The 25,597-nt window shown below is 45.6% G+C and overlaps 3 protein-coding genes across 3 annotated transcripts; 2 read left to right on the top strand and 1 right to left on the bottom strand.

Annotated features, from left to right (window-relative positions):
* The first annotated feature begins 373 nt into the window (after nucleotides 1-373).
* LOC130382818 (placenta growth factor-like) lies at nucleotides 374-12,414 on the top strand. Its single transcript, XM_056590730.1, has 7 exons — nucleotides 374-936; nucleotides 9,687-9,723; nucleotides 11,241-11,440; nucleotides 11,877-11,956; nucleotides 12,067-12,096; nucleotides 12,184-12,246; nucleotides 12,349-12,414. Exons 1-7 carry the CDS (start codon nucleotides 874-876, stop codon nucleotides 12,368-12,370), a joined length of 495 nt encoding a protein of 164 aa, XP_056446705.1. The 5' UTR covers nucleotides 374-873; the 3' UTR covers nucleotides 12,371-12,414.
* A 1,503-nt stretch (nucleotides 12,415-13,917) lies between these two features.
* On the top strand, nucleotides 13,918-20,267 carry cipca (CLOCK-interacting pacemaker a). Its single transcript, XM_056590733.1, has 4 exons — nucleotides 13,918-14,007; nucleotides 15,179-15,290; nucleotides 15,662-15,819; nucleotides 16,601-20,267. Exons 2-4 carry the CDS (start codon nucleotides 15,233-15,235, stop codon nucleotides 17,393-17,395), a joined length of 1,011 nt encoding a protein of 336 aa, XP_056446708.1. The 5' UTR covers nucleotides 13,918-14,007; nucleotides 15,179-15,232; the 3' UTR covers nucleotides 17,396-20,267.
* On the bottom strand, nucleotides 19,427-20,499 carry zdhhc22 (zinc finger DHHC-type palmitoyltransferase 22). Its single transcript, XM_056590731.1, has 2 exons — nucleotides 19,935-20,499; nucleotides 19,427-19,742 (listed from the first exon to the last, which is right to left on the bottom strand). Exons 1-2 carry the CDS (start codon nucleotides 20,497-20,499, stop codon nucleotides 19,459-19,461), a joined length of 849 nt encoding a protein of 282 aa, XP_056446706.1. The 3' UTR covers nucleotides 19,427-19,458.
* Between the last annotated feature and the right edge of the window lie 5,098 nt (nucleotides 20,500-25,597).

Here is a 25,597-nt window from a genome sequence, read left to right as displayed (position 1 = left end):
TCCAGCATCCCGGAGTGTCTGAACCTCGCCCACAGCAAGAATTGGAACGTTTTTTCCCAGCAATAGTTTAGAATGTTTAAATAACTGGCAATGCACCAATGTACATCCATTACATTACATCCATTATACATGCATGCACATCGTGTACATCCAGTGTACATCCATTCTAAAATGAGGGTTTGAATATTGAATTATGCACTGGAAGTTAGTTAAATAAGAAATTCATGCATACCTGACACTGGTTTGCAGAATAATCATTCACTATCAGATCTTCTGAACTGACCGCTCCGTCCCACTCGGAAGGGGTGTCGGAAGCAATGGGGGAGGAGATTAAATTGGCCCGCCAGTCAAAAGGTAGTGGAGGCAATTAGAAACCCACATTCTAACTTTGGCACAGAGTGCAAGACAACGTTTTAAACTCTACCGTTTACGGATTAACAAACTACAACTGCCGATTAGTGATATTATTTCTGGAGCAGATATGATTTGATCATATCTTTTTTTCATAATTTAGTTCGGTCAAATTTATAACAGCATTTTATTATGTTACTTTGCAATATTGACGTTCTTTCTTAAAACTAGCATTAAATGCTTTCTTTATGTGCATTTATTTCATGTATATTAATCTAAGACAAGACTGACTAGGGGTATATCTTTTCCTCGGTCCCTCTTTGGAGAGAGAAACCCTTTTCATTACTTTCCACGGCGCGCTTCATCAGGTTACACCAGACTAGTGGATCTACGTGCCGAGACGCAGTCTCACCGGAGAAGGGAGCGGAGGACAACTCCACTGCTCTGGCTCCACTTCTCCTTCCAGCATCCTCTTTGTTAGCAGGAAGAATCCTTCTCGCTGGGTATCCAACAGACCACGACATGAAACTGTGCGTAATCACGTTGATGGCCGCAGCGCTCCAACTGCAGCTCTCACCTGCCCAGGTATGAACTCAACTCGTCAATTACTCGATCATCTAATTACGTGATTATCTTTTGTCGTAATTCTATTGTATGAGTTTCCGGCAACAAGTCATTGCTGCAACTGTATACTGTACGCCTGTAACTATGGCCTACGTTTCAATATGTTGTTTCATCTTTGATAAAGCAGGCAGTGAATTAATGTACTGTAGTAAAATATTGTTCCGCTTTCAAGCCTTTTAATAGCTCCTATTCTCAGTTTGAGTCTGTTCCAGTCTTTCAGTCTCTGTGGAGGCCATTGATAGTGGTAGCCCATTGTATTCAAACCTTTGGGAATGTGTCATCCCAGTCCATTTGATGAGTGAGACGTGACAAAATTCACGCGAGAAAGCCTCTGTGAAGAAGATGATGCAAGCACACTAAAAGTTACATATGGGGAAGCTACTAAACTAGTAATTACAAACACGTCATACCTACTGTGGCACGGATGGATTTGGATTTGGCAACGTCGTTAACTTTGTTTGAAAGTTAGTATTCAAACCATGGCAATCATTTATTTTTATTGAATGACTAATTTATTCATTCAAATTATATTATATACTCCCAACGTATTTTAAGGTTTCAGATAGTTTTGCAGTGTTTTAGAGGAGGCAATATAATGCCACTATGCCAGAAACCCCTTGGAGATCGTGTCCCTGGCCTTTTTTCAAACGGGCAGGAACGTTTATCTCCACCTGCATCCATCTTACCTGCCACAACTCACTTTAATAATAGAGGTGGCTGTGTAAATACCGTTTTCCAAAGGACCACTTTTTGACATGGATTGACAATGATATGCAAGTGTGTTTATTGTTTCTGTGTGCAGGTGTGCACTGCGTGCATGTGTGTGTGTGTGTGTGTGTGTGTGTGTGTGTGTGTGTGTGTGTGTGTGTGTGTGTGTGTGTGTGTGTGTGTGTGTGTGTGTGTGTGTGTGTGTGTGTGTTTTCGAAAGTGATGCTATACTAATTTCCCCCAGATATATCACTGTCAAGCAACAGCAGATGCTTACAATGCTGGTCTGTTCTGTGTGGCCACACATTGTCAGTGGCCCCCTGTTGAGTGTGTGCCAGCCAGGAACGAGCTCCAAACAAGTGGACAGGGAGGTGTGTGTGTGTGTGTGTGTGTGTGTGTGTGTGTGTGTGTGTGTGTGTGTGTGTGTGTGTGTGTGTGTGTGTGTGTGTGTGTGTGTGTGTGTGTGTGTGTGTGTGTGTGTGTGTGTGTGTGTGTGTGTGTGTGTGTGTGTGTGTGTGCGTGCGTGCGTGCGTGCGTGCGTGCGTGCGTGTGTGTGTGTGCGTGTCTGAGAGGGGTACACTGGTATCGGATGCACCGGCGGACACTGGCACACGCTCCTTTCCCAAAGATCCTTTTCAGAGTCTAACGTCTTGAGGTGTGTGTGTGTGTGTGTGTGTGTGTGTGTGTGTGTGTGTGTGTGTGTGTGTGTGTGTGTGTGTGTGTGTGTGTGTGTGTGTGTGTGTGTGTGTGTGTGTGTGTGTGTGTGTGTGAGTGCTGCCGAAGCCCCTCGTTCAGTACAACACATCTTTGACATCTATTCCGGGCCGTTCTCACGCCGTTCATAGCCCCCCCCCTCGGCGGGACTGACAGCCCGTGCACACGTCATCGACGGATGCTTCTAGTGGTATCGGCGCGTCATACGTTTAAAGGTCTGAATGTCCCGCCGCCCAGACTCCTCCTCAACCAAGCTTGTCATTACACTAGCCAGCTTGGTTTGGTTGGGGGGGGCAGAGGAGATACAAACACATCTTACATGATTATAGTCCTAATGGATTTGCAAAGAAATCTTTGACCCTAGCATGTGTAGCTCATTCTGAGGGGGTAAACATGGCAGGACGGCTAGGGCTGCATCTCTGTTCAGGCCTACTACTCAATTTCTGTAGTAGTTCTAGAGTAGAGTAGTTCTGTTGAGTCTCTCCCTGCTTACAGCGTTATGTTTCAATATTTCTTTGAAATAGAGATATGACTCTGTAATTTATGTAGTAATAGCCCTTGTCAATAGTGATTGAATGACATCATACGAATGTCAAAATAATGAATGTCAATAATTGTACGATTTATTGGATCTAGTCAGTGTCCAACTGCAAGGGAAGCCTCGTGAGACCATCCAGATGTTCAAGTTTGTGTTTCGCATTGAACATCAGTCTGGACTTGGCTGTGCAGTAATTGATTTCTAGATTAGGTCACAGCCTTACGTTGTTCCAAAAGATCCAGCCAATCAGAGCAATGTTCTTGCTCTCTTCGCTATGACTGAATCTGGTCTGAAGTAAAGCTAAAACTCCATGGCGATTTCTGCTCCTTTATTCAGTCGTTATCAGTTGATTTCTCTGTAGAATGCTAACCTTTCCTTGGGACCCGCCATTGTTTTTTAAAGCGGTTTACAGGCTGCATTGCTCCTTCTCCGTTGTGAACTCCAGCTCCCTCCCCTTGTCGCTGGTTGGTCCTATCATTTATTTTCTAATCTTTCAACGGCAGAAAGAAACAGAATGAGAACTCTGGAGATCAGGATGGTCTCATACTGAAAAAGAAGATGAGGGAGAGGGAGAAGGTGGTGGTGATGACGAAGCAGGCCTGGTGTTGGCCCACTGGTTTACAGTATGAAATCTTCCTGAGGCATCTGTGTGAGTCACTCACCTCCTGATCCTTCATGCTACTGATCTGCTGCCAAATACTTTAGGACTGATGCATCCTACAACAATCAAATGTCAGTCACAGTCATTTGATGGGCTTGTGTGCATTTAATGTGTCTCTGCACCTGTGGGCCAATGCACAAGTTCCTTATTTAAGTTAGTGTGATTCTATAAAAGTATAAAAGTTAGAAATGAAGGTTTTCATTTGGTTTTGATGTTGCGTCATGAGCCAAATGGAGACAGGTTGGTCTGATCAAGTCAACCAATACATCTGAAAATGAAATGGAAATTTACCGATATCATTCACAAGGTATGCAAACACATGTGATTTGTATTTTATCTTAGTTGATCACAATCCAAAGTGATCCTCAAGGGTCACATTGATGATTGTGGTTCTGATGCTCATTACTGAACATTTATTTGCATCAAATTAAGCAAAAGTCTGCATATGCTGAACAGAAGACTTCGTTCACCCGGGGGCTGTCCCCATATTTGGTGGCCTGTCCCCGTCTTTGGTGGCCTGTCCTCATCTTCGGTGGCCTGTCCTCATCTTTGGTGGCCTGTCCTCATCTTTGGTGGCCTATCCTCATCTTTGGTGGCCTGTCCTCATCTTTGATGGCCTGTCCTCATCTTTGGTGGCCTGTCCTCATCTTTGGTGGAATAGCCCTGTCTTTGGTGGCCTTTCCCCGTCTTTGGTGGCCAGTTCCCGGAAATGTCCCTGTTCTTAAAATAAATGTATGATTTTTTAAATATAGGAATAGATTTTAAATTGGCCACCGTCCTCGTTGCTGTTCAATGTTAATTTCGACACAGTCTGTGATTCATCTGGGGTCTGTCGCGACCTTGCTACACAGGGGTCTGTCCCTTGCCTTTATACCATAAGCAGGCCAGACCGATCATAAACAATATATTCAATATTGAACGATTCCATATTGGAGTAGAATTATTTATCTTGTTTTCGGCTGGTTTACCTTGGGTCTAATGTTTAGTACAGTACTACAAAAACCATGGTTTAAATGGAAAACGTAAACGCAACGTAATATGTCTGTTTTATTCATTTCAGACGAAATTACGTATTTTATTAAAGAACTGTTTCAATTACGGGCCTTTGTTTAACGCTTAAACACCTCAACCATACAAACACAGAGTTAGAGTTCACAATAAAGTAGACCAGTCGAATAGTTCCATCATATCCAGAAACAAATTATTCTCAGAACGCCACATAACATAACCTGGTATAACCTTATTAATACCTCGACACCTTCAGCCTCGACCCTGTTTTACATCAAGAGGTATGAGCCGGTGTGTTGTGTTTTATTTTTGTTTCATTTCCCGAAATAGCCCCCATCTCCTATGGCTCTTCACATAGGCGTGAGTGGAAGCACCTGGGCTGTGGAACAATGTCCTGCCCCCCCCCCCCCCCCAGCGGTGGAGCTGTCACCGTCCTCACCGCCGTGTTCCCCGCTCGCCGCACATTCCCTGACATGTTGCTGTCCCCCCCCGCTCCTGCATAGTACTGCCACTTCCTGTGGCAGGTCCAGAGGTGTCACGCCATCCTCGTGCACTGTCCTGGTGTGTGTGTGTGTGGTGTGTATGTTTGTGCGTTTGATTGTGTGTGAGTGTGTGTGTGTGTGTGTGTGTGTGTGTGTGTGTGTGTGTGTGTGTGTGTGTGTGTGTGTGTGTGTGTGTGTGTGTGTGTGTGTGTGTGTGTGTGTGTGTGTGTGTGTGTGTGTGTGTGTGTGTGTGTGTTAGGGAGAGATGGCGAAAAAGAAAGTGTGAGAAGGGTGAAAAAAGAGAGCGAGACAGAGAGCGAAAGAAAGAGAGAGCGAGAGAGAGCGAGCAAGAGAGAGAAAGAGAGAGCAAGCAAGAGAGAGAGAGAATGAGAGAGAGTGCGATCATGTAAGATGTGTTTGTATCTCCTCTGCCCCCCCCCCCCCCAACCAAACCAAGTGCTTACATCCTGTCTGCCCTGCTCGGTCTGAATTCAAAGGTTGTTTTATTGTCAGAAGCACCATGCCAATGCCTGTTTCCTCCTGCCCATGTGACAGCTCCCGCACCTTCGAGCCTTCTAGCCGGAATGTGTTGCAGATCTGAGATTTATTGCCTCTTTCAATGTGTAGTATGCAGGCTCCACCTTGCTTGATGATACTCCCATACCACTGGATCACTGAAGGGGAATAGTGGTTGGTTAACTCATTCAGCAAACAAACGTCTCAAAGCTTTATCGATAGCATCCGATTAAAGTTGAAATGCTGACTCTGGAAAGACTTTATTTACTTGGCTGGAGGAGAAACAGGAGTAGAATGGGGGTCTCAACGCTGCTGTAGCTGACCAGCATCTTGATAACCAGGCTGTCTTAAGCCCTGGCCACATGGCCACCTGTCGCCAACCTATCTGTGTACGGTGATCTGGCTGAGTGCAGGTGTGTCCATTACATCAACGTAGGAAGCCAAACAACATGGGGGTCCGACCATCTGGGTCACACTCAGCCTTGACCCCCAACAAAGAACCCCACTCAATTGTTGTAGCAACGACATGAGCTCAAGCATATATATATATATATATATACTGTGTGTGTGTGGATAGTTGTGTGTGTTGGGTTCTGCATGTGCTGGCTTGTGCATGTGTATGTAATTGGGTGTGTGAGGTTGTATGTGTGCGGATTAAATAAACACATACCAACGTGTGTGTGTGTGTGCACGTGCGTGCCTGTGTGCTTCCCTGTGTGCGCGTCCCTGCGTGTTACCGGGTCCCCAACATCCTCTCCCATGATAATTCCTCCAGGCCTGCAGCTTGCAGCGTGGCGTGCAGTGAGGGGCTGGCCAGTGGGGCCTCTACTCCCTATGCCGTTCCCCTCCTCCCCTGGTTGTAATGCCCCTACCCGGGGGAGAGGGGCAATCAGGAAATATGGATTTGTCCTTCCTCGGCATGAGGAGTAGAAGTGACGCTGGGGGCGTTTGTCTGCTCGGACGCTTTAATCTCCCATCTTGAAGTAATTTAGTGTGGTTTACATGGGAGAAGGCCGTTTACTGTAATAGGGACGCAATTACCAGCCTTATCTGTAGACCTGTGTCGTGTGTGTGTGTGTGTGTGTGTGTGTGTGTGTGTGTGTGTGTGTGTGTGTGTGTGTGTGTGTGTGTGTGTGTGTGTGTGTGTGTGTGTGTGTGTGTGTGTGTGTGTACATGCATTAATTAGTCTTCTATTGAGAAAATGCTTTTTGTTCCCATTGAATCGAAAAACATAATTTTTATGGAGCTCATGCTGAGGCACTTGGTGTACACAGTACAAAGGCCAACATTTCCACTGACGTCAATAACTTTTAGACGTTTAGTTTATTCAGACGCTAAATAAACATCCAAATAGCGAAATAAACATGGGTTCTCTGATTTCAGTCAGTCTTATTTACCATGACTAGTAACTAATTCTGCCAAAAAAACAATGCACCCCTAAACACTAATCCCACCTCTTGTTCTGCAGCACAAAGTCCCCGTGGCCTGGGCAGATTTCCTATGCGCAACACATACACAACAGCTTTTTACTTTTCCTTACAGCCGAAGTGAAGTGACGTTCATTGAACGGTCAAGTCTGTTGCTTGCATTCACTCCTCATCAGTACGTGCAGTAACAGACCCCTCTCCTCCTCTGTGCCTTCTCTGGGGCTGGCTGCTGTGACCCGCGCAGCTCTGTTGAAGTGTGTTGATGTTCCGCTCACGCTCGGTGATTGAGCGCCCCGGCCTGACCACCCCCTACGCCCAGCTGGACCCCGTCAGCTCCTCAATGCCGGCTGCCATTGTTGTTATTGCGGTGGCCTCACGTATACATACCGCGACGTGGCGTTGTGGTCCCTTCGTTCTCCCTGAGCGAGGACTGGGAGACACGTTGTTTGATGATGGATGTCTGGAAGGGCCGTGGTTTTTGGTTTTCGGCTGGAATCAGATTTGTTAAAAAAAGAGGGGGAGAATGGGATGAGGAAAAGAGTTGGTTAGGAACTGAAGTCAAATATTGTATGTCTTGCTCTGTGGGATCTCGCTTTTAAATAAAGACATGGGGCAGCTCTTCGAAGGCCCCCTGCTGAAAAGTTTAAATTCACAAACTCCAGAAGTTTACAACTACTCACTGCTACAACAGATTTGCTTTGGTCATCAGGAGCCACTGTTCTGGCTCCCCTCCGCTGGCTCCATGCCAGGGAGAATGCGTTAGAAAGATGTTCTCCAGCTGTGTAGGGGAGGCCTGGACCATAAAGATCTTTAGTTCTTCAAACTCCAGTCGGAAAAGTGGTTATCATGTTTGCGTAATGCTATCACAGAAAAGGCTGCTGAATGATACATTTATTCAAATCTAAGTAAACAAACATTTTATAGATTATCTCTTGCAAAAACAAATGTAGGTACATTTCTTGCTGTGATTCCGGTTAGGGTCGAGTTCCCATCCATGTCTTATGCAATAATAGTATTCCAGGGAAACAAGTGTTATTATTCCACAACCATTCGCCACAAACTCACACAAACGGCGTCTCAATGAGCTCCTTTCCAAATACTCCACAAGTCAAAGAGCAGAAGCTGCTGGTCGCTACGTGACCGTCCTCATGTAGTGCAGCCGGTCTGCCAGCGTGTCACAGCTTACCTCAGGTTTAATTCCCAACCACACGCAAGATGCCAAGTGGGTGCTTAGTCATTCCAAGGTCTGAACCCAGAATCCAGATCTGAGTAAGGGTTAGAAAATTGCTTTGACTCATGGGCAGAGCACATTATTGCAACATTACTGCCTTCAAACTCGCACATCCACTGGAGAAGGGCAGCAATGCAATGCCTGGTTAGGTTAATAGGGCTTGCTCATGGACATCTGAACTTGAATTTCGCAAGGAATGCTGGGGTACCAGCAACCCTTAGATGGACTGGAGATTGCTACGCTTTTGTGTGTGTGTGTAGGAGTCTGTTTGTGTGTGTGTGTGTGTGTGTGTGTGTGTGTGTGTGTGTGTGTGTGTGTGTGTGTGTGTGTGTGTGTGTGTGTGTGTGTGTGTGTGTGTGTGTGTGTGTGTGTGTGTGTGTGTGCGCGCATGTGTGCATGTGTGTGTGTATTCTTGTTGTGTGTGTGTGTGTGGGCATGCGTATGTGTGAGCTTGTGTGCATGCTTGTGTGTGTGTGTGTGTGTGCGTATGTGTGTGCTTGTTTGTGTGCGCAGAGTAAAACATAGATGTTATGTGATGTTATCAGTCATCGTGGAATTAGGACATTCCACTCCAAATGTTTTGATAAAAATGGCTGACTTAAGCACTGATAACCAGTGTCCTCACCTCACACTTATTATGGTCCAAAAACAGGAAGAAGGGGCAACATTCAGACTGGCAGATGGTCGAAAAAAGGAACATCCTACTTTATTACCCAACGATTTTGGGTAACCATTTCTTAGAAATGAAGCAGGGGACTAATATCAGTTTGACACCGAAGGTGTTCGGACACTTGATGAAAGAGGCATGTCTGTCTGTCCGCTTCTGCCAGGACAGATTATATCAAATGCTGGATTTCCCATCCTGAGATGGAGTCGTTGAAGAGGGTTTGTGTTTTCCCAGACTGATGAGAAAGGGTCTCTGTTTATGATGGGGACGATGGGAAACATGTCAGAGAGAGGGGAACAAACAAGCAATGGGGAAATAAATAGGGCATATTCTTACGCCACAGGAAACAGGTTTGGGACAGGAAGGCACCAAATATAATTGAATAGGTTCGCAATGTGTATCATCTAGTACACTTTTCAATATTTTCAATATTAACTATCGAAATGATCCTCCCAACAGCAGTTAGATATAGTCTATGGGGACTGACTGTAAAATGGTTTGTGAAGCCATGAAACTGGTGATCTCTGCAGGCTATTTGCCTTTAATATCAATATTGGAAAAGCCTATAATCAGTTATGATGCAGGTTTTATTAGTGCTGGGTTGGTGGCCCTCTGTGGTAGCTGACAGCAGCTACACAGCAGCAATGGTGTCTCTTCTGCTTGTAGAATTGTGCCTGAGAATATTAACATGCGATTGTTTGCAAAAGTACTGAAATATCAAGGAAAATGTTCTAATCTAATGTGTCTCTTGTTTCACAGAGCCTGCCCTCATCTAGTCTAAACAGCACATCTGAAGGTACATCGATCTGTCTCTCTGTCTGTGTGTCCGTCTGTCTGTGTGTCTCTCTGCCTGTCTGATTTTCTCTACCTTTAAAAGACTGATGTATTGGGGAGTACAGTGTATGTGAATCTCATCCTCAAGATGTGATATTCAAACTGCCTATGAATGATTCATAAAATATAAAAGTATTTTCTATTGTTTCTTGTGCGATCAGTCCACTCCTGATCACTGAATTGAAAGCTCACGACTGGGGAGCCAGGGATGATCTTTTGTTCGGGCTCCAAGGCCCTGAGAAGGGCTTAGTGCCAGCAAGACTGATGGATGAGGTCACGGCCCTAAACATGTTGCTCCCTCACCAGCTCCCTCTCATCCTCCTCTCCTCCTGGCCAAGCTGTAAATCAGTGTCACTGCAAAATAAATACTGACAAAACCCTTCAAAGCTCTGGTAGTCAAAGGGAGGATTGAGGAGTTACAAAGCAAAACTAAGGCCAGATAATGAACAGGAATTATGCAGCAGAGCGCTCCACTGGCTGACTGGTCTGGTTACTGGTAACACCAGGCTGCTGGCTCCCTTCTCCTCCCCAGAACAGAGCTCTCTTCCCATCCCTCTTGGTCCAGCCGTCCTGCCTTTATAAACAGCTGCAGTACTATCAGGCTCCAGTCTCTGACCCCAGGGATCACTCTGGTCCCGGTGGGGCCCGCGGGGCAGCCCCGTCCCAGCTCAGTCCAGGTCCTGCTCATGTCCCTTGTTTCCAACATTTGTTTTTCCTGAGCGTACTGTTTGTTCAGCCATAATCTTGCCATGTTCCGTCCCCCCCCTCCCCCCCTTTGACTATGCAATTGGGTCACTTTTACACATATACTCCCACAGGAAGGAGGACATTACACAAACTTTGTTTTGGTTGTTTCTTCAAAATGACAACAGGATATACACAGGCATATTAGCAGCACTTTCATGTTGGACTCGTTGGGAACATTTTTTTTAATGGGATTTGAGAATAGCATCAAGCTTCTAAGTTATTGTGCTTTTTTGGTTTTAAGTAAAAATCGGATTCGTCAATTACATTTGTAAAACTGTGGAGCAACACAGACTTCTTTACTACAAACAAGAAAGACAATCTGTTGAGCCAATCAGAAACAGCAATCAGTTGGGCCAATCAGAAAAGCAATCTGTTAAGCCAATCAGAAAAAGCAATCTGTTGAGCATATCAAAAAAGAAAAGCGCAATACTATGCCTGTGTTTGGTGCTGTTGTTCATGCTGGTTCAAAATTCCAATTCAGTTGCTCCTCAAATGTTTAATAAAGTACAAATTCATTACTTTTGTATGAGCTGTCCCCATTAGTTCAAGACAAAGCCAGACACACACACACACACACACACACACACACACACACACACACACACACACACACACACACACACACACACACACACACACACACACACACACACACACACACACAGAATCACCTCACTGTAACCCTAATTATAAAACATGGTCAGGCTCACTCTGCACCCCTGTCACACGCAGTCGTCCTGAACTTCCAAGAGGTGTGGCATCGGAGCTTCTGCCGGACCATCGAGAAGCTGGTGGAGGTGGTGCAGGAGTACCCCGGGGAGGTGGAGCACATCTACAGCCCGTCCTGCGTGCCCCTGGTGCGCTGCGCTGGCTGCTGCGGGGACGACAACATGGAGTGCCATCCAACCAACACCTCCAACGTCACCATGCTGGTAAGACATAGGCGGTCAGATGTGGATAATAATATTGACTGTGTACGATAATACTGAAACTAATGCTAACTCTTTTGTAATTTGTATACTGTAGGTGTCAATTTTGTATTGAATGTGTGTAAAGAATAGAATTTTATATTGTTGACAGTGCATGTTTACCATCAATGATTGTGCAGGTTTAATATCGTTGATAGTGTAGGTTTAATATCGTTGATAGTGCAGGTTCAATATCGTTGACAATGCAGGTTTAAAATCATTGGTAGTGCAGGTTTAATATCATTGATAGTGCAGGATAAAAATGGTATATGTTTATGTTAAACTGCAGCTATTTACTCATTCCACCAAGGGAATCGTTCTGTGTACATTGTTTATTCTGGTTCACATGTTGCTAATCGGAAACTTACATAATGCAGGTTCAATGTCTTTGTTTCCACAGCTGTTGAAAATCAAGCCAGCGGCGCAAGGTCAAGAATATGTTGAGATGACGTTTGTGGAGCACCAGACATGTGAATGTAGGTAAGACAAGCGAGCAGAGAACTCAGAGAACATATTCATAAAAACAATGCTCATTTGATATTTAATCGAATAGCTGCCTTGTTCTGATTTTAAATTTATTCCATCCTCAGAAAACGAGAACCCACCATGAGGGTTGAACGGTAAGTGGATGTTCATATTCTCAGATGTGAAATGTTTTTTTTATAGCATCTCTGCTCTGGAGGTTTATATTATGTTATTTTCAACAGAAGGAGGCAGAGAGGGAGAGGAAAGAAGAGAAAGGAGAGACAAAGAGGGAAAGACTGTGACAGGTCAGACTAATATTCAACCAAACTAGCCTCAACCCTTCAGGTTTTACTGGAGTGCCCTTGAAGCTAATGTTGATCTTCTAATATTGTTTGTGTTTATTTTAGGTGCCAGGTCCCTCGTAGGTAACTAGTGGCATAACTTCACCACCCCCCCCACCCCCCCCCTCCAACCCTCTCGCAAAATGGCTCACTATTTATTTCCCAACCCAATGGCTGTGTCGATCTTCACTGTCTGCGACTGCACTCAAGAGACTCAAAGACTGGGTTGTTGTGGCGACAGGCCCTTCTGCGGATGGGGAGAGCTTTTTAAATCAAGGTTAAACCGGAAGTGCCTTTTGATTTGTGAAAACGATTCTGTTACACACCTGACACGACGGACATCCCTGGGAGCCAGTGCAATAGGACCAAACAGACAGAGAATAATACTGTGTTGTTTTTTACTCCTTCTTTATACTGGTTATTAACAACTATATGTATCATGTATGTATTTAAAGATTTTACCATTGTTTAAAATGTTTATTTATTGATACAGCTAAAATATTCTTTGGATTAACAGTCAAGATTTGAAGCAACGCCTTCCGTCGAACTGTATTGTCATCACGGCCAATGAGGACCATCCCATCGCGTGTCTCTTCATTTTTCTGGAATGCACTAAAATGGAATGTCTCCCTCTAGCGGTGTGATTTAAAACAGCGCATTACTTCCATTATTTCCCTATGACACTGCTTTCACGGTCTATGAGAAAGCTGTTCGTCAAATGTTTTTTAAAACCACTGGATTTAAACCAATTTCTACTTGCAATCATGTGTACATTGTGAAAATAAGTAACCCAAAAACATTTATGTGTTGAAGATTCATCCAAAGAAGTTTGAGTGCATAAATAAATGTGAGCAGTGCATTAAAGAAATGGCCTCTAGTTGTTTAAATGTGTAGTTTTACTATGAACATTAGGTCGACTGCTACGTTGTTTCACTGCTGCTGTTTATATTCTCCTGATAACGGAATGCTAACAAAATATGCAAAACTTTAAATTTAAAGTAGGCCTACATGATAGGTCTAAACGATGAAATTAACAATACTGATGCAAATGATAGCAATTGACATGATTATAATCTATAATGCCACGTTATTGAAGAAAATAATCATGGTAACACTTATTTCAACAATTCAAAAATTGCTCATAGTCAACAGATGTGCAATGATTATGTAAGCTTCTGCAAGTTTTATTGTTTTATTCTTTTTTCTTTCTCATTATGGAAAAAGGCAGCAGTTCTATTTAGGTGTGTAACCATGGTAGCTAATCGATTTGGCAAATTCTCTTTGGCCATAAATAATGTAACCAACATTGCCACACAGACAGCCTGCGATGACAGGTCGGTCCCTCAGATTGCATTGTATTGATCTTCTTGATGTTATTACTTTCTAAGGATACATTTAAGAAACGGATTCGTTTTTGTATTTTTTTGGGGGAAGTTTGGTGCATGTTCACTTTAACGCGCCATCGACGCGGCGTAGACGCGTCTACGCATCGCCGCCCCCTTCCGTGCAGAGGCCTGTCTGACAGGACCGTAAACACGCTCCTCTGACACTGTCAGCGACGGCGTCCACCCATCTGATCATCGGATCCACAACAAGGAATACATTCAAATATCGATATTCAACCGATCGCACCACTATGGTTGTGTGATAAACGAACCACCACACCGACTGTGCAGCAGCAGTGAACCCTGGCGCCGAGTTCCGTAGACGGCAGAGAACGAGTCGGTACGTCCTGTCTGTCACGCCATACTATTCGATTGCAAAGAAAAAGCGTTATCGTAAGCTCTCTGCAAATCCATTAGTGTAAGTCCTCGTTTACCGTAGTAGTAATACAACTGTGAAACAGCCTTTAAACCCCCGCTGTGAAGCTAACGAAAGCCACCTAGCTAAACCAGGAGCATGATCACAAGGGTTGATGGTGGAAAACAATCAAATAAGACATGTTTGTTGTTGTATATGAACTACTCGAGCAGTGGAGTTAATGCACTTAAAATTAGTCAACATGGTCGTACCCTCCAGGGAGGCTAGGGAGGCTATTCCACCAGCAGCACCTTGTTCTGCTCACGCTTGGTCCAGCTTGATTGTTGCTGTAACATAATGAGGCTGTAGTCCTTGTCGCTGCTACACTGGTCTGACTAGTTTCTAGTTTCCCATTCCGTTAAGTGGTTTCAAGGACCGTATTGATTGCGAGGTTTTTGATCGAGACCGTCCAAGATGACGTTCGTACTGCGTCTCGCTCCGGGGCGTCCCCGTCTGCAGTTGCCCCTCCCCTGCATGAACTGAGAATGAGAACCCTGTACCTTTTTAATCACAACAATGTGTCCCAATGATTTATTTTGACTATATATTAACATAAACATAATAACTGCTGCACTTTATAACGGTCGTAAAATAGGCTATAAGTATACTTATTAAATACATTTAAGTGGTCTGTTTCAGATAAAGTTAGGAGCAATGTTTTGCAATGCACCATTATGTGAGGCCTAGTATCATTTTTGAATAATTACATTACATGTGAGCTAGTGATTTAGCTGACGCTAAATGTAAAATACATGTGCTGCACGACCCACTTTAGAAAAAAAGTCTGGACTGTGCTCCAGTGGATAATTGTCAATGCTTACCACTTATTTAGCCAATCATTTGTTTTTACAGTAATTAGAATGTATCATTTGATGGACGTGAGACACAGAGTCAATTCCATTACAGTTTAATGACATTCAACACATTGACGTGTCCCAATGATTCAGGTTTAATGCAAGACTTTCTTTATCACTGTAATCATATGTTAGTGGAACAGAATGGCTAGTGTTTGCGCATGCAGGATGGAGCAACTGTCCACCCTGATAACTTAACATCTTATGTAGCTGTCTGTTAACCCCTCGCTCTCCACTTACAGGAACACATGAGCCACTTAGATAAGCCAGGGGGATCCAGGAGACAAAGAATCACCATGGCGACCCATACAGGTGTCTCCAAGGCCGGATCCGAGAGGGATTCTGGCTGTTCAGGTTTGCCTGAATTACTGAATATGCACTGACACACCACTGATTTCCCGTGGGATACATTTTTGTAGCTTTCTGTTTTGTAGAAAAGGTGCCACCTTTCCTTTTATCCTTTCAATAAGAACAGACCCCTCTTTCATCCACATAAGAGTAGAAAACTGTTTCAAAAGGGAATTTGAAGAGCGGGATTAACTGTACAAAGCTTGTTTTCCTCTACGGCTGGTGTCACCGTGTCCCTTTACACCAGATGGTTATCTCTGTGATGGCCCCATGGTTTTAACGCTCTGACAGGGTTATTGTTTGAAAGAAGAGGATCGGGTTCCCCGTCTGAGCGTAATGAGATGGAGCCGCTCACTGCTCTCTTCCCCCCGTCTCAGACGCCAGCTCCGGCTACCTCAGTGCCGTGGACCTGACTGACTTAGAGGAGAGCGGGAGGACCGCGTCCGCTGTTGGCCTGGACCACACAGCCGTGGTGGGTCGCTCTTACCCGGGAATCAACCCCATGATCATCATGAACAACTTTGTCCTGAAGCAGGTATGTGGCTGCACACCACTAGTAATGCCCCGATCTCACGTTCTGATTGTTACAGTTTGGTTTTGTTGTTGTTGTACTGTTGTAAAAGGGTTGCATCTGTATTTCAGATATTTGGTTACTTTTTATTTATTGATTTGTAGCATGATACATCTTTCTGTCAGGGAGGAGTCAACTTTACTTCTGGGGTTAACATGTTATTGTCGACAGTGTTGCTTCTGGGGTTAACATGTAGCTGTTGATTGTGTTCTTTCTGGAGTTAACATGTTATTGTCGGCAGTGTGGCTTCTGGGGTTAACATGTACCTGTCGACTGTGTTCTTTCTGGAGTTAACTTGTTATTGTCGACTGTTGCTTCTGGGGTTAACATGTAGCTGTTGATTGTGTTCTTTCTGGAGTTAACTTGTTATTGTCGACAGTGTTGCTTCTGGGGCGAACATGTATCTGTCGACTGTTACTTCTGGGGTTAGCATGTTTTGTCAGTGTACTTGAGTTCCTTCTTGAGTACCTCATGGTGCTTTGCGGTGCACGTGATTTGTATTTCTATTTATGCTACAGTGGTGGTAGAACACATGACTGCCAGTCCACACAGCAGGGTCTTGTTTCAAGGAGCAGGATAGGTTCTGTTTAGGCCTCAACCATAACTCTGACCCAAGCGGGCGCTATCCTAGCCTGAGCTAACCCGCTATGTACAAGATTGGCTCCGGGTCGAGCCCACATCATCAGTCGCCATGGATTTCACCCTCATGCTGTAGTTTGTAATGCAAGTTGTGTTGCTTCTGCAGTCCAACTCCGTCCCCCCGCCAGAGAAGCAGTGGAGCTTCCCCTCGTCCGTGGAGGTGGTGCCTCCATCCCAGGTGGTGCTCCTCCAGCCGATGGTGTCCAACTGCAGCGTCGCTCCCGCGAAGACCACCCCCGAAAATAGCACCCAACCAAAAGACTACCTGCCGATCCTCAAGTCCTACCCCAGAATCGCGCCCCACCCTGGGGAGCGACCGTCGAAGCGCCAGGGATCCGCCTCCCTGAGGACCGGCTCCGCCCCGGGACACGGCAAACACCGGCGGCGCCCGCACCACAGCATCCGGCCCTACAGCTCGCCCAGCGCCACGCCCATACGCCGGGCGCCGGTCATGGCCCTCCCCCGACCCGACTCCCCGGCCCCGGGCGCCGACGGCCCGCCTCCCCCCGACGAGAAGCTCCGCCCGCTGCTCGCCGCCGCGGTGGCCCCGCGCGACCCCCCCGACCTGGCGCCGGCGGGCGACGGCCACCACGACGCCGTGCCCCAGGACGCGCTCGCCGACCACGGCAACAAGCTGAAGCGCTTCAGCAACACCTGTAACATCCTCAGCAAGTCGGGCCTGCTGGGCATCACCCTGCGCACCAAGCAGCTGATGAGGGACAACCGCCGCACGCAGGGCCAGCTCCGGCTGCTCCAGGAGCACACCGACCTGCTCATGGAGGCGCTCCGGACCGGAGACCCGCGCACCTGGACCCGGCTGCAGCTCGCCATGCAGGACAAGGCCTCGCCGCAGTGTGAGGGGCCGCAGCTAGGGGGAGCCCTGCAGGGCATCCCTGTGTGAGGTACAGGTAGATGGAGGAAAGCGGCAGCATAAAGCACAGAATGAGTGGGGCTTTCTTTTAGGAGCCCTTGCTTGTTAGCAATTTGCCCTTTCGCTGGTACGGAATTGCACGTATCGTAGGCGGTAGGGCTACTGGCCTCCCAGGTGAGCAAGCGGTGAATGCATGCCTTACCTTACCATCAAGGAGGTATGTAGGGCGACCCTGAAGGGTTTGAACAGGACTCCAGTAGAGAAGGTATTTATGGAGTACAGTCGAGTTTTGTTCAGCCGAACTTGTTTCATAGAGGTGATGTTGTCTTTCTGTTTTGCTTATTATGAGATACATAGACTACTGAAGTCTTGGAACTGTAGAGGGCTGACTTACTGAATATTGTTTATATTGTTGATGTTACTTTATTTATGATTTTATTTTTCAATCTATTGACGAGACTAAAGCTACATGAAGAATATGACGTCAAACGCGTAGTGACGCATGAATTAGATCTGGTTGAACAATTTGCCTCTGTAGAGATGAAAGCTTGACCGTGTGTGATATTATGTAGTAGCTTGTGATGCTAACCATCAGAAGAGAAACAGAATTCAAAACATTTAATGTTACTTATTTCAGATTGTTCAGAAAAAAATAAAAAGCGTTTTAGAAGGCAGGAAGACATTTGATCTGTTCATTCGGTCCAGGATCATGCGCCTTCGAAAATGTCTGTGAATCTGCTCATAGTCTAATTTAAGTGTATAGTCTAAAAGAGATCTTATCACTTTTCCTGTTCTTAGTGGCTAAATCAAAACGTAATAAGTAAACATTTAAAAAAAGATGCTCTTACTTTGAAGGTTTGTGGTTAAAGCAGTTCTGTATTGTTGCTCCTGGCTTATACTGAATAACAATCTGAGAGATAATGTGAAGAATAATAAGCAGTGTGAATAACACTAACAATAGATACAAGTATGGTTTCATATTTTATTAGGATAACGCTATGGGACATCCTCTATTTCCTCTTCAAAGCAGCGAAAGACAGTTCTTAATACCTTTTGTCCCCTATTCAAAAATGGATGATGATGTTCCCTTTAAGATTACTGCTACTTATGTAGCTACAGTACAGTGCAAAGGGTCTAAAGACACACTTCTTATTAAACGGTTCTGCAGACGATGCTAAACCTTTTGATTTAGCTGCCCCACAGTTCTTAACAAATGTGTTCCCTTTGTTGTTAAGGTAAAACTTATTGGTTACAAAAATACAATGTAATTGTCCACTATAACACTGAAGTTGGCGTATTCAATTAATGAATGAATTAGGTCTTCGTTACATCCTGGGCATTATGCGATTATAACAGATGTTACAATAATACAGATTGGTATCTAAACAGTTTCTTAATCAAAAAGATTGACACTATACATCTACAATATGTGTAGCGTGTAATGATGTGGCCCAACAGCCTGTCTGAAAAACCTTAGTTATATTTGGCACATGGAGAATCGTCGAAAAATAGTAAAATATTTATATTAATAATTGTCTCAGCTGCAGTAGCCTAGCAGATATGTCTTGACTGATTGGAGAGCAACACCCTGTAGAAAATACCCCTAAATGCATGTAACCGTCACATGAGGCTGTCCAGTCTTTGATTCAATGGGCCTGCTCTTCTCTCATCTTCTAACACCAGACCTAGGGTCTACCAGGCCTATCACAAACAGCTATGACCTAAGTTCACAGTCCTATGTACAGGGGAAGAGCAAGAACAGTAATACTGTAGAAAGTGCAAGTGAGGATATGTATAATGACTTAATCTAGGAGATAAATACATGACAAAGTCATGAACAAAATAGCTGAACATTTCCAGCGTTCTAAAACATAGAAAGGCCTATATTTAGTACCTTATGCCACATAAATTAACCTAAATAATTGTGCTGTTCCTGGGCTGGTTAACAAACAGGTTCTGACTCCCGAGTCGAAGGACGAATTGTGCAGGTGGAAAAACATTCCAGCGTATGATTATGTAGCCTAATATATCCGCCAAAAGCGTTATACCCTACAGTCCTTAACCTAGTGGGGAGCGGTGACTCTTAGCGCGAGTCATTCGGTGTGCGCTTTGGGGTTCGCGTGTGCCACGGCGCTCGTCTCCACCGTCCGCACGGGCCAGACGAGTCCAAGGCCCCAGCGCGTACCGAAAACGTCGCGGAGGTTGCTTCTCCAGGGGCTGCGGCTCTGAACCAGCGTGCCTCGCTGCAGCTGACACCAGGTCTGTCCGCGGGCCACCAGCAGCACCTGCTGGCAGCAGAAGCCCGCACACACCAGTCCTATGCCGAGCCAAACGTAGAGCATGATGACCAGGAACAGCTGCAGCCCAGAGACGCCTCCTGGTGGGGGGAGAACGTGTGAACCACATTTCAAAGACAGTCTAATGAGACGCAGTCGCGTGATTCATGGATTAGGGATGGCCCGTAATAATATTGATACGCGTCAGGCGTTTACAACCAAAAGTTTGAGGGGGGCAATAATTCTCCTGCCACTACTTTAGTGTTCATTGACCAAAGCTGTGAACGACTTACCTATGAAGAAGTAACCCGTGGAGAGGGGGAGAAGGGTCAGAAAGGTCAACGGGTTCTCGAAAGAGATGTCGTACTCCACCGTGAGAAAGGCCACTCCGAGGACCAGCGAGTAGAGGCAGGTGCACGACGTGTAGATGCAGAACATGATGAAGTAGCGCATGTTCCTGTTGCCGATGCAGTTCCCCGTGAAGAAGCAGTGGTGGTCCCTCTTCAGGATCACCTTCTTACACAGCTTGCAGAAATGACGGCCGTTCAGGAGGTAGTGAGCGTCGATCCTGTCCGAGCAATCCGGTGAGCACACCGGGATTACCATCGGGTCGTTGGCGCTTTCCGCGGGGTATCTGATGGTCATGATGTAGTTCCCCAGCGCGTTGAGCATCATGAACAGGAACACGGAGGTATGCAGCACTGTGGAGCCCTTCAGTGGCGATTCTGAGCCTGAGCTTGGAAAAATGGTAGGCAGGAAGAAACCGAAATGCAGTATGAAGGTGACTGCCGTGGCGGTGAAGAAGTAGGCGGGAGCCACTGCGTTCAGGAGCCGCAGCCTCAGCATCCTGGCGAGCATCCCTGAGGAAGGAGGAGGCGTCCAGCGGTTAGCGAGGACAGCGTCTGGGTGTCAGATCTGCTGTGCTAAAGGGGTTATGGTTTCGAAACAGCTAAGCCCATTTACCAGTACGGAGATGATGGCTCAACGCAAACAAATGAGATTACATGGGGGGTTTGGAGGATAGGGAAATATCTTGCGTTCCCAGGGCAGGATTGGATAATTAGTTCAGGGGTATTTATGGGGATAATTGTCGTTGAATTAGGCCACACATAGAGCTCTTATTTGGCTTTTCAGATAGAACGTAAATCCATCCCATGTCTTTAGAGACAGCCATTTAAATCCATAATTTGCTGCATAAGCAATTGAAACGGTCCAGAACAGCATAATAACGCCTTTGCATAGCAGCGACCATGAGCACATCATCCACATCCCACACCGAGTCATCATTATAATCATCTACATACCTGAGCTGTCCTTTCAGCACCACGACGCTACGAGCGACATACAGGATAGAAGGAGCCTGACGCGATGACACTGGCTCTCTCCTTCATGGTGATCGAGCATCATTGTCTTTTGCAGCAGCAGTAAAGTGGGCGATTATTCCTCTCGCACCGACTGTTGGGAATCCTAGGTGTTCTCCCCGGAAGTGGTATTTCAGCACCGAGCAAGTCTGCGGCTCGGTAGGGGGTCGGTTAGGGGGTAGGTTATTTCCTATTTTGGTCATTTGGTTTGCCGCTGTAACCATACAGATCTACCTATATTTCATAAATCCAAAATGTTTAGAATAATAAGATAAAATACGTTTGGGTGCTGCAATACAGACAATTCACCACCAGGTGGCAATACGAATGCTTGAGGAGTCTACCTCTGGATTTTTGAAACGTGCCGTTTGTGGAAGGGGCAAATGCCTACCGATATATATATATATATATATATATTTTTTTTTTAAATACATTCTATGATTAATTCGGTTTCCTTTGTGTGATTCTAGCTGATCACCTAGGCCTACATTATTGACATTTGTTTAGCTAGAGTAGGCCCTATTCAACAATACGTACCCTTAAAATAAAATGCACCGTTCACGAAGCAGGCTGTGATTATCCACTGGTGTGCAAGCTGATAAATACCTTTATTTGATATGAAAGGCGAAACGTGCAACCAGGCAACATTATGCAGACGTCCCCTCAGCCAACCTTCGCGGCGAGTGGTTTTATTTTTAGACGGCCCCTAAATAGGTGGGAGTTTCTCTGCTTTCTTGGTGTTGAAGGAAAAAGAAGCATCCTCCCCACCAGACGCAACGATAAGGGGTCTTTGTAAGGTAAGCACTGTGCATTTGGAGCTACTGTGAAGGCCTACTCACGGTAATATCAGTTTACATATTCCATCAGTTACGCTATTCTTGGCGTGGCGTACATGTTTGAATCAAGTTGTGGGGATGTGTGTAAGGTGGGCGTCTGACTGTTTGGTGGTGCTGTAGTGATGCGGTGAACGGCGCATCTAGAAAACACTCGCGAATCTTTTGAAGGAAACGTGGTTAACCAGGATCTCATCACACTGCTGAGATTGTCTCGATAACAATTGCTTTAGGCTTACTCAATGCAATCCTTTCAGTTCAGTGTTTAATTCTTATACAGAATGTTTTCAGCTCGATCGTGTTGCTTTATACCTTTGGCAAGTGATTTCAAAGTGCAATAGTTTATTATCACCATGTTTGGTTGGAACAAGTGGCTTATGATACTCGGCAACGTGGCATGCATTTTAATCATGGATAGGCTATATCATTTATAGTTCTGCCTCGTCTCTTTTCATGGTTAGTTTAGTCTGTGACTGGTCATAGAGATGCATAGTGATTTGGGTTTTGGGTCATTTCTTTTGTGTTTTAACTTCTTTGAATGGAAACAATGCAATTAACCTTTCCAAAGTGTGAAACATCTTTACAATGCACAATCGACACATCTTTGTATCACTGTTGTTGTTGTGATTGGTTTGATTATTACTTTATATTCATTAAACCAAATGCCAGATAAAATCGATCTTAAAGGGGTTTATTCGTTTAGTTGATGCGGACAATGACTCTACAATATTACGGGTTGATCAGAGCGCGGTCAGCTTATGGGTTGTTGTTGTTGTTGTTGTTGTTGTTGTTGTGCTTTGTAAAGCCCGTTCTTATGATAGTCTAATTGTTTTGGTCTTGATTCTGATTACACCAATTTGAATGCACGTTCTGAACCGATTTCAATCGGAGCTCCACACTATTGAATCCTGTTGTCCTGTTAAGTCAGCAGGCCATCAATATTTCAGAAGACTCTCGGATGTGATTGAAATAAATCTCTCCTCTCCTCCGACCGAGGTACACTGGAATAAGAAAGGCCTGTATGATGGTCGCACCTAAAACACACACAGGCTCTCACACACACACACACACACACACACACACACACACACACACACACACACACACACACACACGCACGCACGCACGCACGCACGCACGCACGGATTCACACCAAGCAGTAGGAGATGATCTGCCTCTCTTGGTTTCAGCACTGGACAGCTCTTTAGCAGACTGATAGGAGGGCGTCATAGAGAAAGCTGTGTAGAAACGACTCTCAGGCTGCCACAGGTTCATAAAGAGGCTTTGTGTCATTGCACATCAAACCCCTCAAAGGCTTTTCCCTTAGCTTGTTGTTAAGTCTGTTTAGCAGTGTGACTGCAATGATCTGAGTTCACCATAAGCTGCTCTTTCAGCAGGGTGGAGCAGGGTTATGACTAACTTTACAATGCCCCTGAACAGGGCTTCATTAAAATGGTCCGATGATCTGAGAGGCAGCACACATTAAACCAACAACGTGTAATAGACAATAAGGCCACTCCTGTTCTTTGGTTCTGTGGTTATTGTGTCGCAACCTTTGTGGTGATTTTAGCTGTGTGTGTGTGTGTGTGTGTGTGTGTGTGTGTGTGTGTGTGTGTGTGTGTGTGTGTGTGTGTGTGTGTGTGTGTGTGTGTGTGTGTGTGTGTGTGTGTGTGTGTGTGTGTGTAAGTCAGTTGTAATCTGTCATCAATCCACTGCACTGTACTTAAACAGTACACATGATATTTTATAGACAATAGAGAATGTTCTTGGAACAATTCTTCATGTCAACGATCTGTTCCATCTAAAACAGTTCTGCCGTATGCCCATTGACAGGGGAATTTCAGATATGGGTACTTATGGAGCATGCTCTCATCGTATGTGTTGTTACTGGGCCTAAACAACAGTAGATAAATAGATCTGTGAAGGCTGACTGGCTCTCTGGTAGGGAGCTGTGTAAATATTTAACAGAGAGACTGCACCCTGGATGTTGGTTCAGACTGTTCCCTAGCAGTAGGATCTGGTGAGCACTCTGTTGAAACAGTTCATTACGCTCTCGTTTGGATGGATTACATTTATAACACAGAGAGGATTCGGGGGACTAGAACGACAGGATTTAGTTTTTCCCACATTTCACTCTGTGTGTCTCCGTTAATGACCACACGTTGCTCGGAGACGTATTTAAATCAAACAGTTTGCATGGCATCGTCCCATGCGATGACTCTGCAGCTCCACTCGGACGCTGCTGGCAATAACAGAGCTCTTCACCAGAACTCTGCTCCACTCAGAACATAGACTCCGCTCTCTCTCTCTTCTCCAATCTCCAGAGCCGCATTGCCATTCCTTACCAGCATTGGCCTCCAAGGTTTTTGCAAGCACACGTTGATTAGATGCAAGTTAGACTCCAGCGAGCGGGAACACCAGACAGGTCTTAATGAGGGGCTCAGCAGAAGGGCAGACACAGCCTGCCCACCTCCCAGGGGGGCAGGGGGGGTAGGGGGGGTGGGGGGGCTTTAACACAGGAACCAGGTGTCAGGTGGGGTGGGGGGGGGGCTGTGTTGGTGCTCTTTCAGCTCTCGGTATTACAGGCTGCCTCCTTGGCTGAGGAAACAGCCTAACCAGGAAGGACTCACTACAGTGTCCATGTGTTCGATAGAGAGAGAAAGAGAGAGTGTGAGAGCGAGAGAAAGAGAGAGAGACACACACACACACACACACACACACACACACACACACACACACACACACACACAGAGCATGGATCTCTCTAGAATTGTTGTAACAACGAATATGCTTCTACAAGGAAATGCACACTTGCGGGACCTCTATAACTGTCGAACTAAAACACAGGAAACACAGTGTTGCTGTGGTGGTTGTTGTTTACCATCTTTGGCAGTGTGAGGGGCCCATGAGGCCGAGCTCTGCTGGGTGATGCATCACAACACGCCTCAGCGTTTCATCACTGCCCCTCTTTGATCATCGAGAGCTGCGGCAGTCAGTCTCAACCTCAGGCCCTCATCCAGATGGATTATGGGAGGTCTGCAGCATGACCTGAGAACAGAGAGACATTCAAACAGAAAGTCCATCCCTTACCCATCCCCTTGGTCTGTGTGCGTGTCCTTGCGTACGTAAGTGCAAGCATGTGTGTTTGTGATGGAAGAAAGGGCTGTCTCATTTTCAATTATCGTCCCTGGCCCTCCCCGGACGTGTGTTGAGCGGAGGTTCCCCGGGCCAACTGCCGCTCCCACTCACATGTCAGTATGGTGTCACCACCTGCTGGACCGGACCTGCTAGACCGTGAAGCCATCACATATCCACCTCTTAATCAGAGGCTTCTCTTCATGCCCAGTGCACTAATCCCCATCTCTCTCTCTCTCTCTCTCTCTCTCTCTCTCTCTCTCTCTCTCTCTCTCTCTCTCTCTCTCTCTCTCTCTCTCTCTCTCTCTCTCTCTCTCTCTCTTGAAGTTGTTTGACAAAGCTGCCGTCAGACCAATTCCTTACTTTAGTCATCCTTCTAGATGAATAGCCCCCCATCTCTCTCCCCCACCCGGTCTGACACAACATTTTTAATCAGACCTGATGTCAGCCATAAAAACTGTTTATTTTGGTATTTCTTTAGCTGACGTTGTGAGAGGAGCTAACAGGAACGAAAGCAGTCAGAGTTTGGTACACATCAAGGAACCAGTCAACAAGGGAGCAGGTAGACAGCACCCTGACTGTTTGTCTGTTACCATTGGTAACAAAGATGGCACATGGGTGGGTGGG

Source organism: Gadus chalcogrammus, chromosome 5 (genome assembly GCF_026213295.1).
Source record: "Gadus chalcogrammus isolate NIFS_2021 chromosome 5, NIFS_Gcha_1.0, whole genome shotgun sequence".
Classification (NCBI taxonomy): domain Eukaryota; kingdom Metazoa; phylum Chordata; class Actinopteri; order Gadiformes; family Gadidae; genus Gadus; species Gadus chalcogrammus.
Note: the sequence above shows the minus strand (reverse complement) of the source record. Positions and strands in the feature narration are given on the sequence as shown.